This window comes from Neovison vison, chromosome 6 (genome assembly GCF_020171115.1).
Source record: "Neovison vison isolate M4711 chromosome 6, ASM_NN_V1, whole genome shotgun sequence".
Taxonomy (NCBI): Eukaryota; Metazoa; Chordata; class Mammalia; order Carnivora; family Mustelidae; genus Neogale; species Neogale vison.
The window spans coordinates 110,104,338-110,120,922 of NC_058096.1; the positions used below are offsets into that span (position 1 = coordinate 110,104,338).

The following is a 16,585-nucleotide window of genomic DNA, read 5'->3' on the forward strand; positions in this document are numbered from 1 at the left end:
AATTTCAGGGCCGGGTTTGATTCATTTAATTCTGCCAACATTTTAAAAGCACCCACTTTGCAGAGAGCACTGTGTTGGTCCCAGAGTTGCAAAGAACTAGGAAAAAAAGACTCACTTTCATCAAACACTCGATTATTGAACACTTTGTAACAGGTGCCGTGCTAGGGATTCAGAGATGACTAAAATTCAATCTTGTCTTCGAAAAGAAGTCACAATCTGATAAATGACACAGAATTTTGCCTGAGCCATAGAATCAAAGAGTTTTCCCTAGAAATGATCAGAGACACCTTCTGAGCCAGTGTTAGTCATTACAGGCTTCCCAAATTAGGCTTAGAGCTTGCTGCACATGGGACTCAGGGACAGCCAGGACAGGCAAGGGCATGTTGCAGAAATTCTTTCTGGACCTCTGCACAGGATTCTGCCACAGAGTTTCATAGCTACAAAAGGCCTGAAGGGAAAACTGAGTTTGAACACTGCAGATCTAATATAAACCACCCTCCTGCGTGTTATCCAAATGCCCTCCAGCCTCCTGAACTGTACTCACAATCCATTTCCCATTTATAGCTGGTCTCAGAATCATTGACCTACATAATCTCCCTTTTCACCCACTTGTCGTTACATTTGCAAGGTTCCTTCATGAAGGGGAGACCCACCAAGGATACCTCATGTGTGTCAGGAGCTCCCTTTTGTAGCCGTTTCCATCCTCATTCACTGCTGTGTCTGTCCAGACCCATCTTTCCCAGCGTTATGCCCAGGACCAAGAATACTTCCCTGGACCATCACTCTCTCCATGATGCCCCCAATGGCCATTTCCTTATACCGGTGATTCTAAAACTTTGGACTGCACCAACACAAGAAAAACATTTTACATCATTATCCAGTGCACACATACACCTCTGCACATGTTACTCAGAACAATACTTACCTTTAATACTGCAAGACCCCATCCCACCCTCCTTCAGACAGACATATCTGAATCAACTGAATTGCACTTATATATGCAGTGGAATTTTTCCCTGGGAAGTTCCTCAATGTCTGTATATGTCAGTTGGTCAAACTGGAAACCAGGCCTCGTATCGCAGTAGGAGTGGTGGGTGGTCGTGCTGATAAAAGCCTGGAGGAGTGCAGTGATTTGCCCAAACCACACAGTGAATTGGTAGCAGGTGGGTACTTGTCTGAATGCTGACAACACAAATATGGAGGGTTTTGGGGGTTTGGGGGTTTTCTCTTTCCTACAGCATCATGGGAAATCTACTCAGCTTTCAATCTTTTCTTACGCTCTCTTCCCCATTGCCCTACTTCTGCACTTCTTAGTCATAAATCTTTTATTATAAACTGATGAGCCAATGAAATGCCCTGAGAAAAAAATAAACCCTTTGGCTCATCAACATGTGATAGCAGGGGTTAAAGAAAACAGGGTTTCTAAGAGGACCGGTGTAGCAGGAAAGCTTCATTCTTAGATCCAAGGAGAGGTGAAAGAGGTAAGAAAAGATTCCTGCAACCAGCAACAACCTTCTAGTCCTGTTCAGTCCTCAGATTCCATGCCCACCTAAACCAATGTCTTCCAGATCCTTCCAGAGTCCCATTTCCTTCTTTAAAAGAGGTTGGGCATTTCTGTATAGATCTACTTCCGGCAACTCCAGAGGACTGATGCAAACCATATATGGCTTTGTTCTTCTAGAACCCATAACCCAAAGCAGGAGACCTATGCATCTAAACAGTTCTGAAATAAGAGGACTATTTGTGTGTTATTTTGTTATGTTTCATTGTAGTAATTACCTTACGCTCTAACAATATTTTGTATGCATGTTGGGCTCCTGGCAAAAGGGTTTTCCTCAACAGCAGAGACTATGGCTGATTGCCTGGAATGTATGAAATATTCACAAAATGCTGGTCAAATATTGAATGAATGTTGACCCTAATGTCTTTGACTATTACATTTACCCCCCCAATAATGCCTAAATTTACTTCTTCTCATATCATATTTCTCTCCCTCTCCTTTTTAATGGCACATTTAAGTAATCACATCTTGTGAATTCTATAGGACTGCATTTCGTTTTTGTTTCTCTCCACTGCTGTCATAGTAGGCCACCACTCTAATTCAGGACCATATTATGTCTCTTGTGAACTATTTTTAAAAACTTTCTAACTGGCCTCTCATTGTTGGGTCTCTTCTCCAACTCCCTACCCAGTTCCTTCAAATATATTCTATACACTTGGCCTGATTCAACTTATAAATACGTATCTGATGATATCATTGTTTCCCTTCAAAGCTCCAAAAAAAAAAAAAAAAAAAAAATTACAGCTTCCTAAAAAAAAAAAAAAAAGAAAAGAAAAAAGGTCCATAATCCTTATTCAGGTTTTTGAGACTGTCAGAAATGTGGTTTCAACTTCTTCAAGTTTGGTTTGCACCAATGTTTCACCCTCTAGAAAATACATGGGCTCACCAGTCCCTAAACTGGCCACACACTTTAGTCTCTCTTAAACTGCTCATCCTGTTCCAAGTGTCTGCAGGACCTGTGTGCACATTTCCTTCTTTCAATGTCTACTTGCTCCTCATAGAACATTTCCCATTTCATATTTTCCAAGGAAAAAATGAATCCAGAGACAGTGCCCTCTCTAAAAAAAAAGTACAAAATTATGAATACAAAATTCTCTCCTATCATCAGGGAGAAAGTGAATAGAGATTCATAGAACAAAATTATTGAGCCTTATTGAGCATGAGGGATCCTGAGGTGGGTGCTCTGGAAAACTGCCAAGCAGGAAGACAAGAAAGATAAATGTAAAATGCTCCTCATGATCAAGAAATTTATAAGGCAGCAGGAGATTCCAAGATATGCTAATAGCTGCCATTCAAGATAGTGTGGATTTGTTAAGTGTAGGCTCACAAAACAGGGTGTGAGAATGTGTTGGATGACGTCCTTAATTCTGTCTCTAGGCATCTGAGACAGTTTCCTAAAAGATGAGCATTTTTTGTTGTTGTTGAACTTGAAGGAGGGGAGTAAACTAGTTGTTGGTGAAGAATGAGGACCAGAGAATTGCAGCCTTGGACATCAAGAATGCCAGGGACGCATGGGGAGTTTGGGAGGCAGCACTTGATGCTATGTGACTGAGGCTCCAATGTGCAGACTAATGAACTAGGACCCTGATGTGTTCCTGGTGGTCTGGTTCAGTTCCTAGTGACCCAAAATTCAAGATAGTCATGGGTGGCTTTAAGAGCTAGGATGTTTATTTCTCTCGGGCATAAAACTTCAGGTTGATGATCCGTGGCTGATAAGGTATTTGGTGGTATTAGGTACCAGGTAACTTCTATCTGTCTCTCTGTCATGTGTGGCTTTGGCCTCATGACCACAGATAGCAGATCTGTGTTGAGGCAGCTGGCTTAACTCCGCTCCCCCCCCCAAAAAAATTAAAGGTGAGGAGAACAAAAGACACATGGTCATCATGGTCATCATCTGTGGGAATAACAACAGATCCCAATCCATATGTTTTGCTTTTGGTGTGCCTTTGACACACTCTTCTTGAAAGGTGAGTTATTTACTCTCTCTCTGAAACTGGGAAAATTTTGTGATTGTTCTGACTGAATATGGTACACTGACAGTATGTGATTGCCAAGCTAAGTCACAAAAGAAATTTTAAACCTTGCTTTCCTCACTGGGATTCTCGTTCTTGACACCTTCAGCCTGGTGGCCCAATAGCCCACATGAAGGAGGCTCTGGACTCCATGAAAAAAGTTACCCAGCCAGCCCTCCATGCTTCAGCTCCAGCATCTGAGTGCAGCTGCATTAGAGACAGCCAGTCGGAAGCCCTCAGTTGAGTTCTTTCTGCCCTCAGCAGCCTTGAAAGATAACAACTATTACTATTGTTTTATGCCACTAATTTTCTATTAAACAGCCATCTGTAACCTAAACACTGTCTTTTAAGGAAGTTTCCCCAATGCTTTTCATTCTGTGTAACTTACGTCCTAGTGGCCAGAACTTAGTCACAAAGACATAACTTACCTGCCAATGGTCTGAGATAAGGAGGCTTTATTCTATGAGGTTGTGTGCCCAGCTAAGATCCTACTCCTGTGGAAAATGGGACAAAGGATTTTAGGAGAGAACTAGTGGTCAATCACACCTAAGAAAAGAACTCTTTGAAGGACCAGAGATGCATGAATACAATGTACTAATTTTTTTAAAAAAATGGTTACTTAATGTCACCTAATATGTATCTAAATCTATATAGGTTATTTATTTACTATCTTGATCTAGTGAAAATTCGAGTAAGTTTACAGGAGTAGAATTTTAAAATCCAAATTAGAAGTTATACCTTCAGGTTCAAGGTGGTACATGTCAGCCAATGTACCTATCCTCCAAACCTTCTAAACTTTCTAAATTCCCTATGGCATAATCAAATGTAAAGTAGAGAGAGAGAGATATCTGTATTCACTGGAAACCACAAATGTTACATTCCCAAAGTGCTGAGAGATATATGTATGATACCATGGTAAGCCCAATGCCACTGAATATGGACCAATCTGTGGATCTCCATATGCAAAAAGAAGTTCACCTCAGCACTAAGAGGAAAAGATCACCTCTCCTAGCAGAAGAGTACTTACTCATCTTTCCAGGCTTGGAGTGGCAAGGACAGTGGAAGGACAGTCACAAGGGGCAAGTCTCCACCCCACTTCTGGAACTACACCAGGTCCCTACACAGGAAGCATCTAGTCACTGCTCTAATTTTGGATTAAATTTGCAGAAAAGTAAAGCAAGGGAATACCACTATTAAAGGCAACTTCTAATAAGGTATTCCTGGCAGTCAGCGAGAGAAGCAATGATCTACAACAACAAATTGATTTTCCACAAAATACAGAAAAGGACAGTTTTGCCATACTCCTATGGCCATGCAGGGTAGCTACATCTAAGCGAGACTCCTTCCCTATTAACCCCTTGATAACATGACCTCTCTTCCAGTAAACCAAACTTCTAGGAAATAAGGTATTTTTCTTCTACTTTTGTCAGAGACCAAATAATTTGAAGAGACATGACACAGTCTATAACAGAACACTCCCTCCATCTCCCTGCTGTAAGCATTGGGGGAGAAAAGTCATTAATTGTATGAAAAATTATAGTTCAAACACATAAAGACAATCTAAAAAATCAGAATAAATGTCTCCCTCTCCTCTGTGGATGACGTTACTACAAGAAATAAAACAAAACAAGCAAAACTTCAGAAACTCTCTGGACTGTATTCTCTACAAGATTTGTGAGGCTATTGTACACACACACACATACACACACACACACATTTTACGTTATATCAGGCAATGTAAAAGAAAGGAAAAATTAGGGTGATAACAAAATTTTTCTCTGTCTCAAAAAGCTCCAGAAGACATTGAAATGATGCCACCAAGTTTTGAGACAAAAATAAATAAATAAACAAAGTATTGTGATCACAGAATATAATCTTAGCCAAGCTATTCTGGGCAAATAAAAGCAACAGAAATCTTGGACAGCCAAACCAACCACAGCCCCTCTCTGAAAATACTTCTCACAAAAGTGTTTCAAATGAAAGGAAGAAAATAAATCAAAATAAAGACCTCAAAAGTGGGGTGGGCTTGCATAAAGATGGTGAGGAGAAATAAAATTTTAAATTTAAAAGTCAATTTCTAAATTAACACTATGAAACATAATGCATGTGTCTAATACAGTTCTTGAAAGAAACCATATAAGCCATAAAGGATTTTCTTAATTTAGTAATAAAATATTAGCTCATTCTATCAAAACTGGAAATCCAAGTTGGCAGGGAAGAGGGTATGTGAAATTTGTCCCTATTCTACCAAAAGAATTAATAGCTTATGTAACATTCTTGAAATAGATTTAAGAATATGGGTAAAAATACATTTTCTGAAAATGTGAATATAATCAGTACTAGAATAGACATTTGTTGTTTAAATTTTTTTTTTTCTTTTTAGAGGAGGAGAGAGAGAGGGCATGAGCAGGGTGGAGGGCAGAGAGGGATGGAGAGAGAGAATCTTAAGCATGTTGGCTCTACACCCAACATGGAGCCCACTGTGGGACTCGATTTCACAACCCTGAGACTGTGACCTGAGCCAAAATCAGGAGTCAGATACTTAATCTACTAAACCGCTCAGGTGCCCCTGTTGTCTAACTTTTTATGGGAAATAAAATTTTTAAAAGTCTACCAATACTATAAAATAGGTTGTTAAAGGATTACGAAGCATGAAAATAGAAATAATTTTTACATGAAGTTGCACTCCTTAACTTCTAAATAAAGACAAATACATATATTTCATTTTTATCCTAAGATTTAGAAACACCCTTTTAAAACTTCTAAGTCCTTAAATTTTATTTTACTTGGTTAATTGTTTGGTTTTCTCAGTTAAATATCTCAGAGTCAGAAAAAAATCTTTCTATGTATTTTTGTTTTTGAGTTCACGGAGACATCCGAACACCCCATGGATACTAGAAGAAGTGATATATAACCTCCTTGTCAATTTCCAAAGACCACCAGAAACACACGTGTTACCGAACAAAGTTGGGTTTTTTGATTGATTGCAAAGAGCAAGGATGCATTTAGCAAACTTGAAGCATCTCAGTAAGAGGGCATTAGAAAAGACACACTGTAGCACTGGGGCATGTGACAGGTGGGGGAAGGTTTGTGCAAATGGGCAGCACTCTGGAATGGATATTATCAGAAAGTGGGGATAATTCTATGATGGGATATCTTAATTATTCTTATCTACAGGCCAGGAGATATGACTGGTAAAGAAATAGTGGCCATTCATATTGACCATGATGGGGGGTTGTTTGGTCATCTTTTGCAGTTTGAACAGTGTGCATGCTTCTGTTTTTATTCAGATACAGTTATAGAGTGATCTTATGCTTGCCTTGACCCAGCATCACCCCAGAAAGATCCGATTGAGGTTGGTGTTTTATGAAGTGTTTGTGTTCAACAAGTGAACACCACAACCAGCTGTGAAGAGACACGACAGTGCCTAACCTGTGAAGGTTAGGGCAGCTCCCAGATGCCAGAGGCTGCTTTTCTTTTTCTCACCTTTTATATAAGCACTTACTGATGTATAAACACACACACACACACACATCAAAAGTTTTGCATATTTTATTCTGTTAGAAACATTTATTCTTGTTCAGTGTATCTATAATAGATATGGACATATGTATAGTCAAATATTTAAGGAAGTAATTTGTTTGAATTGTAGTTATAAAAAGGAGCAAAAAAGGAAAAATCATTTGTACCATAACTGTCCTCAGTTGAATTTAACATATGTGAACAATTGGGACCAGAAACTAATTGCCTACTTTCATTGATTATTAAAATAGTTAACTGACCTTATTTCAGTATTGAATAAACAACATTTTCTGTTATGTCACTGAAAATAGTTTTGTGATCTGCAGCCCAGATTCTCATTGCCCGCAGAGCACTTGAAGACATCATTCATGTCTATCCCTGAAGCGGAGGCTGAGAGTCTTCTCAGCTGCTGGGGAGAGAGAGAAGTGTGGATGGAGATTGCAGTGAGGGGAGATTAAATGCTTCCTCTCATTCACAGGTGGTGTCAGGTACAACACCTGCAGCCATTCTAATGCTTCTAGGAGGCACCAGGGTAAGATTGCTGCTCAGTATTATCTTTCCATTTTCTTTTAAAGACAAGTTCTAGGGGCACCTGTGTGGTTCAGTCAGCTAAGCATCTGCCTTCGGCTTAAGTCATGATCCCAGAGTCCTGGGATCATCAAGTCCTGCATCGGGCTACCTGCTCAATGGGGAGTCTGGTTCTCTCCCTTCCTCAACCTCTCCCCCTGCTCATGCTCCCTCTCTCTCTTTTGCTTTCTCAAATAAATAAATAAATAAAATCTTTAAAAAAATTAAGGCAAGTTATAAAACTAACAATAAAATGTTTACCTTAAATCAAAATATTCCTCCCTCACTCCTTACTTGAGCCAAGAAAACCATTTTTACCCAATTCCAGCCTATCTTGTTTTCCACGTTTTTGCTAGCCTTGTTCCCAGATTCCTCTTGTGCTCTATCCTCCTGACTTCTTCTTGGTATCTGGTTGCTTACTGCTTCCTGGATATGAAATGGGTTATTCCTGGCTCCCTGCCAGCCCTAGTCTTGACCTCCCAACCACTTCCATGCATCCTTCAAGACATACCCACTGCATGACTCCTCTTCTAAGAAACCATTCCAAGCCTCGAGCCCCTGAGACATGATTAGGTTGTCTTCTCTCCTAGCATAACATTGATTAGCGCACATTATGGGTCCTCCAAGTCAGAAACTGTCTGATTACCTTTGTGATCGTGGAACTTAGGACAGGCAAGCAATCAAATAGAGTAGATGTATATTGACTTATGGAAGAAAATATAACTCTATAACCATAGAATATACCTCAATACCATTTTTTGGGTGTTTTTAATGGGTTTATACTAATCCATTCCACTGTATCCTTGGACTAGTACCCAGATCTTGAGTCTTGGCATCACATACTTTTGCATGCCTTACTGTACTCTTCATCAGGGAGTCTGCAGACTGCCAACCAGAAACCAATGCATGCTATCTGTGCTTATTCAATGGCAGAAAATCACCACAAAGATGTACATGGGGGTTATAGAGCATTGCCTTCCTATAACTCCTAGTACTTGTAGGATATACACAGATGTAGTTGTAGGATATACACCAACACCAAAAACTAATAATAAGAAGAAACATCCCTTTCCAGGTCACAAAGGCCATATGAGAAGTGGGGTACAAATACTCATTCCCCATAACAGCATCAGAGGCACATGATCATGGGGCTAATCTTACACTGAATGTCTACGAGAGGTCTCCTAAACTTCCTGTCATTTATTCCAGTAGACAAATTTTCTACATTTTTTAGACTTCTCTGTTAACACGTTTCTAGAAATCCAGCTTCCCTTTCTGTCTTCAGCTATTGGTCTGAAGTCCAGATGGCATCCAGATGTTAGAGTGTGGCTCTGCCCTCTAGGAAAGGTGCTGGGGGTCTCAGTACCTGTTATGTTTTAAGCCATACAGGCTTATCTCGTTCTTCATTTGTTGGCCATCTGGGCTCCTCCACTAACCAACTCCAAGCCTTGCAAAACTAAACATATTGCTTAGACTCATTTTCCCCTCTGTAAGTGTGGATAATTATAGTGCCTATCTCAAGAGTTGCTAGTAAGGGTTTGAAATTATACATAATAGCTGGCAAAAGTCAGTATGTCCTTCCCTCCCAACTTGTGGGTACCACAGTCCACAAAACATACGCAGGATGGTTCTTGGTGGGAGGGAAGGTGTGGGAGATTTTACTGCATCCAAGACAAGAAATTAGTCCATCAACCTTCTGATTAAGCAGTTACTGTGTGCCAGGTACTGAGGAGAGGTAAGAGAAAAACAAGTGACTGTGGTTAGCAGACACACATGCGGACAGCAGTGACAACACAGCATGACAAGCACAGTAGCAGAGGCCGTCCCACGGGGGTGAGACATGAATGAAGTCTTCACACAGGAGCTAAGGCTCCAGCTGACCCTGAAGAAAAGGCTCCTGAAGGCAGATGGGGACAGGGTTCCTGGAGAGCGGACATCTCAGTTTGAGGAGCACTGGCTTGTTGGGACTGGCAGGACAACATCGTGACCAAGAACTGAAGTTCTAAATCAGAGAGACCCTGGATTTCAACCTTAGCTCTGGGACCTACTCACTGGGTTCACATGAACCAGCGTCTGAGCCTCAGCCATACTAAAGATGATAATAGTGTCTGCCTCAAATGGTTGTTTTCAGAACAGACGATGTACACAAAGTACTTAGCATGGCACCTCACACACAGTAAATTATAATAACAACTGCTTATTGAGCTCCTTCTCAATGAATGTTCTTGTATTATTATTATTATTACCTAGAAAACGAGGCAAGCCTAGCTAATGAGACTAAGTTTTGTCCATTAGCAGGAAAGATCTCTGGAAGAGTTTAAGCAGTGAGCTAACTATATCTGATTGATAGAAATCACTAGAGAGTGGTAGAGGGCAGGGCAGACTGTCTGAGGGGACGTTAGAAGTGTAATGACTATTAAGGAGGCTGCAGAGTCAAGGAACACCAAAGGATGAGTCTGGGCAGCCAGAAGTGGGAAGAAGGAATGGAGACCAAGCCAGAGGTACTTGGGAAGAACAATCAACAGGTCATGTTGATTGATCCATTTGTTCAGGGACGGGTAGGGAAGGCAGTCAAGGAGGATTAGGAGATAACTCCTAGATTTCTAAGAAGTGGAAGGAACAAGTTTGGATGGCAAAGTGAAGAGATCAGTCTTCGTCATGCTGAGGGAGCTCCCAGGGATCAGGCCACTTGGTCTGTGGGCCTGGAGCTTGGTAGCAGTGCTCCTTAGAGCTGCAAAGACTGGGAGTTCCCAGGCATGAGAACCTACCACGTGAGCATGTACATGGTACCCAGGAAGACCAACAGAGAGCCTCCAGGGGAACCCTGGTGTGTAAGGGAGGGGAGAGAGAGGGAACATCACAACAGAGAGGAAACAGAAAGGGGAGAATGAGGCACAACTGCCATCATAGAATCTTCCAGAAGGAGGTACATGATGCAACATCTAGAGCAGGTGAGACAGGCAGAAGCATGGCTGACCCCCAGAAGCCACCCTGTGTCTGCAGTTGAGCAGCACCCCACAGGGCATACACGCTTCCCAGGCCCAGTTCAGCATTCTCTGTAGCTAACAGAAGTGAACACAATGTCTCGTGCCCCCAGTTCACAAATGCTCTGGTCTCCTGTACCTCTAGTGTACCCATCAAAGAGAGGTAGCTTCTTCCAGATGGCCTACCTTTCTGCACCTACAAGTCCGGAGGGGAATTCAGACAAGACGTCAGAGCCCCCCTGCTAAAGCTGGAGAATAAAGCCAGCCTTATATCCAGTGGCCAGGTGGGACACAGTGTCCAAATCAACCCCCCTTCTCCAAATGCAGCTAGCTGGACACACCAGCCTTGAACCTCATCTTCAGTTCTTAGAAACCACTTGGGATAGATGCTCTAAGGATGGGCTATGGAAAGGTGTGAATGTCAGGAAAGAATGAGGAGTGTGAATAGGAGAGTTTCTGTTTCCTATTCCAGACAATAATAAACACAAGGTCATCTCACACTGAACCATGAGTCAAACTGCCCAAGTCACAGCTATGTCTAAGAAAATGGACACAGCAAATACATTCCCCCTAATGGGGCAGTCTCATGGACTGGGAAAAGGAGAAGGTGCTAGCAGACAGGTACTGTCTGCCTCCACTACTCATGCTTCCCCTTGGTCATCACTTCCTCTGGATGGAGACTCATAGCTCCACTGTACCTGAAAGATTCCATATCTGCTTAATATGACCCTTCCTTCACCATCCCCAGGAACAGGATAGCCATAGAATTGGCTGAATGGTACTTTTATTCAAGATGGCAGAGGAGTATTTCCCTGCATTGTGTAATTAGTGCTAATTAGCTGTATCTCACACATTCCTTTAAAACACAGAAATATATTCACCAAGACACCCCCCACACACACACCCACACACACAGTGAAAGCAAGAGAGATTGAGTGCCATCATCTTGTAGTGAATTTCAACAGGGTCCTCCTTCCCAGGAGATAAGTTTAGACAAGACTGGGACCCACAAATCCCAATCCACTGACAGCCAGAAACACAGAGATTACAAATTTATTTGTGTATCTCTAACACACGGCATCCCTACCTGTCCCCGTCCCTAGAAGGCTCCATGATGCATCCTTTAAACCTGTGCCCCCCTCTGATTTTTATGAATTCACATACATTGAAGTGAGATTTTCAAGCTCTAGACTAGTGCTGTCCTGTAGAAATTTCTGTGATGATGCTCTATGTCTACATAGCCCAATACGGCAGCCTCTCACCACACATGGCTACTGAGCACTTGATATGTGGCTGGTGCAACTGAGGAAATAAATTTGTAATTTTATTTCATTTTAATTAATCGAAATGTAAATAGTCTCATAAAACTAGTGACTACCAAAGTGGAGAGTGCAGTTCTAGCACCAAAGCCGAAATCTGAAACTTTCAGAATGGTGGAAGCAGACTCTCCAAAAGAGGGACTAAATCAAGATGCACTGAGTATTGATGTATGGGAGGGATCACTGCTACTCCAAGGGGAAGAGTGGCAGGTCAGACGCTGAACATGAACCTGAGATGAGGCCAGGGCATGACAGGACCTACTAGGGTCCCAGTGGGGTGCGGGAGATGGAAATGGAGCGACAGGTGGGGTAGAGATGGGGGCGGAGGAAGAGGAGGGAGAAGAGACCTCCCTGTGGGTTTACTACTACCACCAAGCCTAAATCCAACTTAGACCCCCCTCTGTAAATTTTAATGGAAGGACCATTATATATCCCCGAGAGCAAACCTCGCATTTTGCAGAGGAATAAACTGAGGCCAAGAGAGAGCTGTCCAAAGCACATGTTGACTCTGCAGAAGAATCACAAGCAGAACGGTTTCCCCCACTCCCATCCCACATGCGTGGCTCCACTAAAAGAAGGAAGAGCCACGGAAGGAGAACTGCAGGTAGACAATGAGCAGGCAAAGGGAGGCCCCGATGAGGCACCAGCGAAGGGAGAAGTTAAAGCCCGAACCCTCCTGGGTGCTTGGCTTGGAGGCCCCTGAGAAGGTGTAGGTGGTCGCCTCCTCCTCCAGCAGCTTCTCGCTGGGCTTCCAGTGCACGATGCCCTCCTGGCAGGCCTCGCAAAACTCGCTGCGGTGCGGACCCCCGTCGGGGCGGCTGGACACGTGGATGCGATACTGGCCACCATCTTCATCGTAGCACTGCTCGCGCAGGCTGGTGATGAGGTTGTCCACCAGGCCCTCGATGTTCTCCTCCAGCATGCTCGACTCGTCCAGCCGCGCGGTTCCGCACTGGTGGCACAGCTGCTTGAAGACGCGCATGCGCACCGAGCCCGCCCGCTGGGCGCGGTCCAGGTACATGTGGAAGAGGATGACCACGTGGGCTGACTGCCAGGTGTGCCAGCACCAGGAGCAGTGGAACCTGCAGGGAGGGGAGGGAAGGATGGAGAGGGTCCGCTTCCCTCCCAGCGACAGCCTGCCCTGGAGGAGCCCAGAAAGAATGAGTCCTGTGTGCCTGTGCCTAGAGGTAAAGGCTGTTTGTTGGCTGTCCCTTGGGTTCCTTAGCGCTCCACACACTCTGCCTTCTCCCAGTGAACTCCCCTGGGACTTGAGCAGTGTCCTCAGGAGCCTGGCACTGGAGCCATCTGGCTTCTAGCAGTCTCTCCAGCCTGCCCCCTGCACACCTTCCTGTGGCCTCAGCAACCCTTAAGCCTAATGAACTCAGGACATGCACCTGTACCTGCATAGGGCTCACCCCTCAAATCCGAGCCTTATTTTTCATCTGTGAATTGCAGGATGATGGTGCAGAAATAAGGCTCCTTTCACTCAGACCCCCTGCCTCTACCTGTCTCACTCATGCATCCTGCCTGCTCTGGGGAGGAAAGGAAATGCTCGAACGACTTGAGCATGGACCACCAAGGATAATTCAGAGAGTAACCTCCAAGAATCCACCAAAGAATCCACCAGATGGACTGGTGGAAGGGTGATGGACCGTGGATGGGTGATGGACCAACAGGGGGAGGACTACGAAGTTTGGTCCCTGTACCTTCTCAAAGAACACCCTCTTACCCCTTGATAAGTCATCCCTAGACCCCACACTAGCCTTGCCATAGAGACTGGAAAAATGGATGCTAGTCTTCAGCCTCCTCCACACACATGCACAGGTGCACAGTTACATACACACAGGCCACACTTGAGACAAAGTGGGCCCCCTTGAGTCCCAGCTTTAAGCTTGGTGGGAGGAAGTGGTCTGGGACTCATAGCCAAGCCCCACTCCCTCAAGTGTCCCTTGCTCACCTTCAGTGATGGAACACTCGTTGCCTCCAGAACAGTCCCTTCCTTCCTGCGAGGAACCTCTTCCAGAACCTGTTAGAATTGCTTTACAGTCGAGCGTCTACTGGGTCTGCCCTCACTGATGACTCTCTCTGGGTCCCCTGTATAAGGGCCCAAAGGACTTCTGATGAGGAACTCAATTCAGTGCAACAGACACCACTTAGCACCTATGTTATGCCAACCACCACACAGTCCAGGCTGTAAAGTAGAGATGAAGCCAAACCTGACCCTGAGGCCTGGATCCCATGGACAACATAAGCACAGAACACTTTCAGTATAGCCCAAGACCAGACTGGCCAGTGAAACGGCCTGATTGGTCCCCACTCGTGCTGGGCCAGAGCTGTGGGGCACCAGGATTAAGCTTACAAGGAGAGTGAGCCTGTGTGTAGAGTGACATAAGATCTGCGGTTCTGAAGGCCTGCCTGAGGCCAGCTGGGAGCCACAGGTCACCAGCCAGGAACAGGACCAGCGGAGACTTGAGGCAAGGAGCAGCCTCAAGCCCGTGGAGCTCAGCCCCTAGTCCCCCAGACCCCTGGGCTCCTGGGCCCAAGTTCCCAGCCCTTTGCAACAGCCAGCTCAGGAGCTTTGTGTGTTCTGTCTCCTTCTTTTACAGCTTTTTAATCAAACCAATGCAGAGTTGTTTCCTCTCCCTCAAGCTAGATCTCAGATCTTCAATTTCTAAACAGCAGATCTAGTGCAAGGGGACCTTAAAGATCATCTAGTCAACCTCGTTTTATTGGGATGAAACAGAAGCAGAGAGAAAGAGAGCTATCCATGTACACACAGCCAGCCAGAGACAAAACCAGGATCCAGTGTATAACAGGTGCACAATAATGTTTCCGGAATTGATGTGAATTGAAATAAACCAACCAACCTCTGCCCCTCTGTCTTTTGTCCCAAAGACAAGTTCATTCTAACACTGATAGGTCTTAGAACAAGAGTACACACAGAAGCTCCCCACCCACAGCCTGCCCCCTAGTGCCACCCCCATCAGCATGCCTCACCATAAAACATGCATGAATAACCCACTCTTTGTGTCCAAGTTCTGCGTATCCACATCCCCAAAATATAACCACCTGTTGGCCTCCCTGAGGGCCCAGGGGAACCATCTTTCCCTGAATCAGTGGACTTGGGGAAGAGGCCTGCATAGGCCCTGAAGGTGAGTTTGAAGCAGCTTGGGCAGGGAATTCTGTGGTTCTGATCCCAAATCAGTCTAGAAGAAGGAGAGGCACGTGGGCTTCAGAGGGATATGTCCCCTTAGCCTCAAGGACTCCTTGCACTATGGAAAGCATGAGATTCATATGAGGTATAGGACACTGGACTTTAAGGACCTAAGGGAAATTGTGTCCCATGCTAAGTCTTTTTGTCGCAAACCCATAGACAATAGAGCTGGAATGGTTTTAACTGGTCACCTAAGGCCAACTTTCTGGTTTTGTGAAAGGGAAAGCGAATTTTTGCCAGTTCATAGAATTAGTTAGCCATAAAGGCAGTTTCTAGAGCATAGCAGATAAACAATAAATTTTTTTGTACTCAGGCTAAATTAGACTAAGTTGACTAAACAGACCTAGGAGCAGAGCACAGGCCACAACCCTAAGCTAAAGGTTTTCTCAGCGGACCTCATGACCTCTTCCTCTCAGTCCCCATTATTCTTTAAGAGATTATGAAAATGTGAAAATATCTAAAATGTCAGAGATTGTAAGGACATTTTAGCTCTTTGTTTAGTAGAAAAACAAGACCCAGAGACAGAAAACAACTTGCCTAAGTCACCCAGGGAGTCAGTGGTACAGCTGGGATTAGAACCTAGGCCTCTTTGACCCCCTTGGAAGTTCCTTCTCTGTCCTCTAACCAGAGCTGACCTTAGGACCAGGCTCCATGGATCTCTCTGCCTCCCCTTGGAAGATGTCCCCAAGGCTGCCTGTAGACCCCTCCCACCTGGGCTGCTCACCTGCCCGAGGCATGCTGTTCCAGGTACTGCTTCCAGCCCGGGGCCAGCTCATTGGGCTTGAGGTTGGGATCTATGATGAGTTCCCAGCTATCAGCTGGCTTGGCCACCTCCATCTTCTCATAGAAGACTTTCTTCCACTCACAAGTGGTCAGGCTGGTAGACATGGTCCTGGTGGTAGGAAGGGAAACTTGAATTCTGCCTGAGTGAGCACACAGAAAGAGCCCAGATCAATGTAGAGCAGTTCAGTGTCTGTGGTCTGAAAATACTCATCAGCAGGACTAGGTGGAAACAGGACCCAGCACTATTCTTTGTCACCCTGGTACCTGTTTCCATGGTAGCTGGGCTGGGAGCCAAGAGCCAGGCCTGGGGAGGAGGGAGGTCCCAGGAGAGAGCTCCAGGGACCAAAGCTGGGCTGGGAAGACAGGGTTGGGTGGAAGGGGCAGGCTGGGAGGCTCAGACCCAGATCACAGCCACCCAGGCATTCAGGGGTCTCCCCCTCCTGCTTCCCCTACTGTTTCACCCCGCTGCCCTTCCAGGTATCTTATGCACTGTGTGCTATAGTGATTATGACACCCTAAGGAGCCAAAGAGAAGCAAGGGCTGAGGGAATGCAGAGCCTGCAGCTCACACGCCTCCTTATATGTGGGGACCATCATTTGCTATTTATAATTCATCAATTGCTT

The 16,585-nt window shown here is 44.5% G+C and overlaps 1 protein-coding gene across 1 annotated transcript; it reads right to left on the reverse strand.

Annotated features, from left to right (window-relative positions):
• Positions 1-12,533: 12,533 nt before the first annotated feature.
• Positions 12,534-16,173, reverse strand: RTP2 (receptor transporter protein 2). The gene is made up of 2 exons (XM_044255135.1): positions 15,904-16,173; positions 12,534-13,047 (listed from the first exon to the last, which is right to left on the reverse strand). Exons 1-2 carry the CDS (start codon positions 16,065-16,067, stop codon positions 12,534-12,536), a joined length of 678 nt encoding a protein of 225 aa, XP_044111070.1. The 5' UTR covers positions 16,068-16,173.
• Between the last annotated feature and the right edge of the window lie 412 nt (positions 16,174-16,585).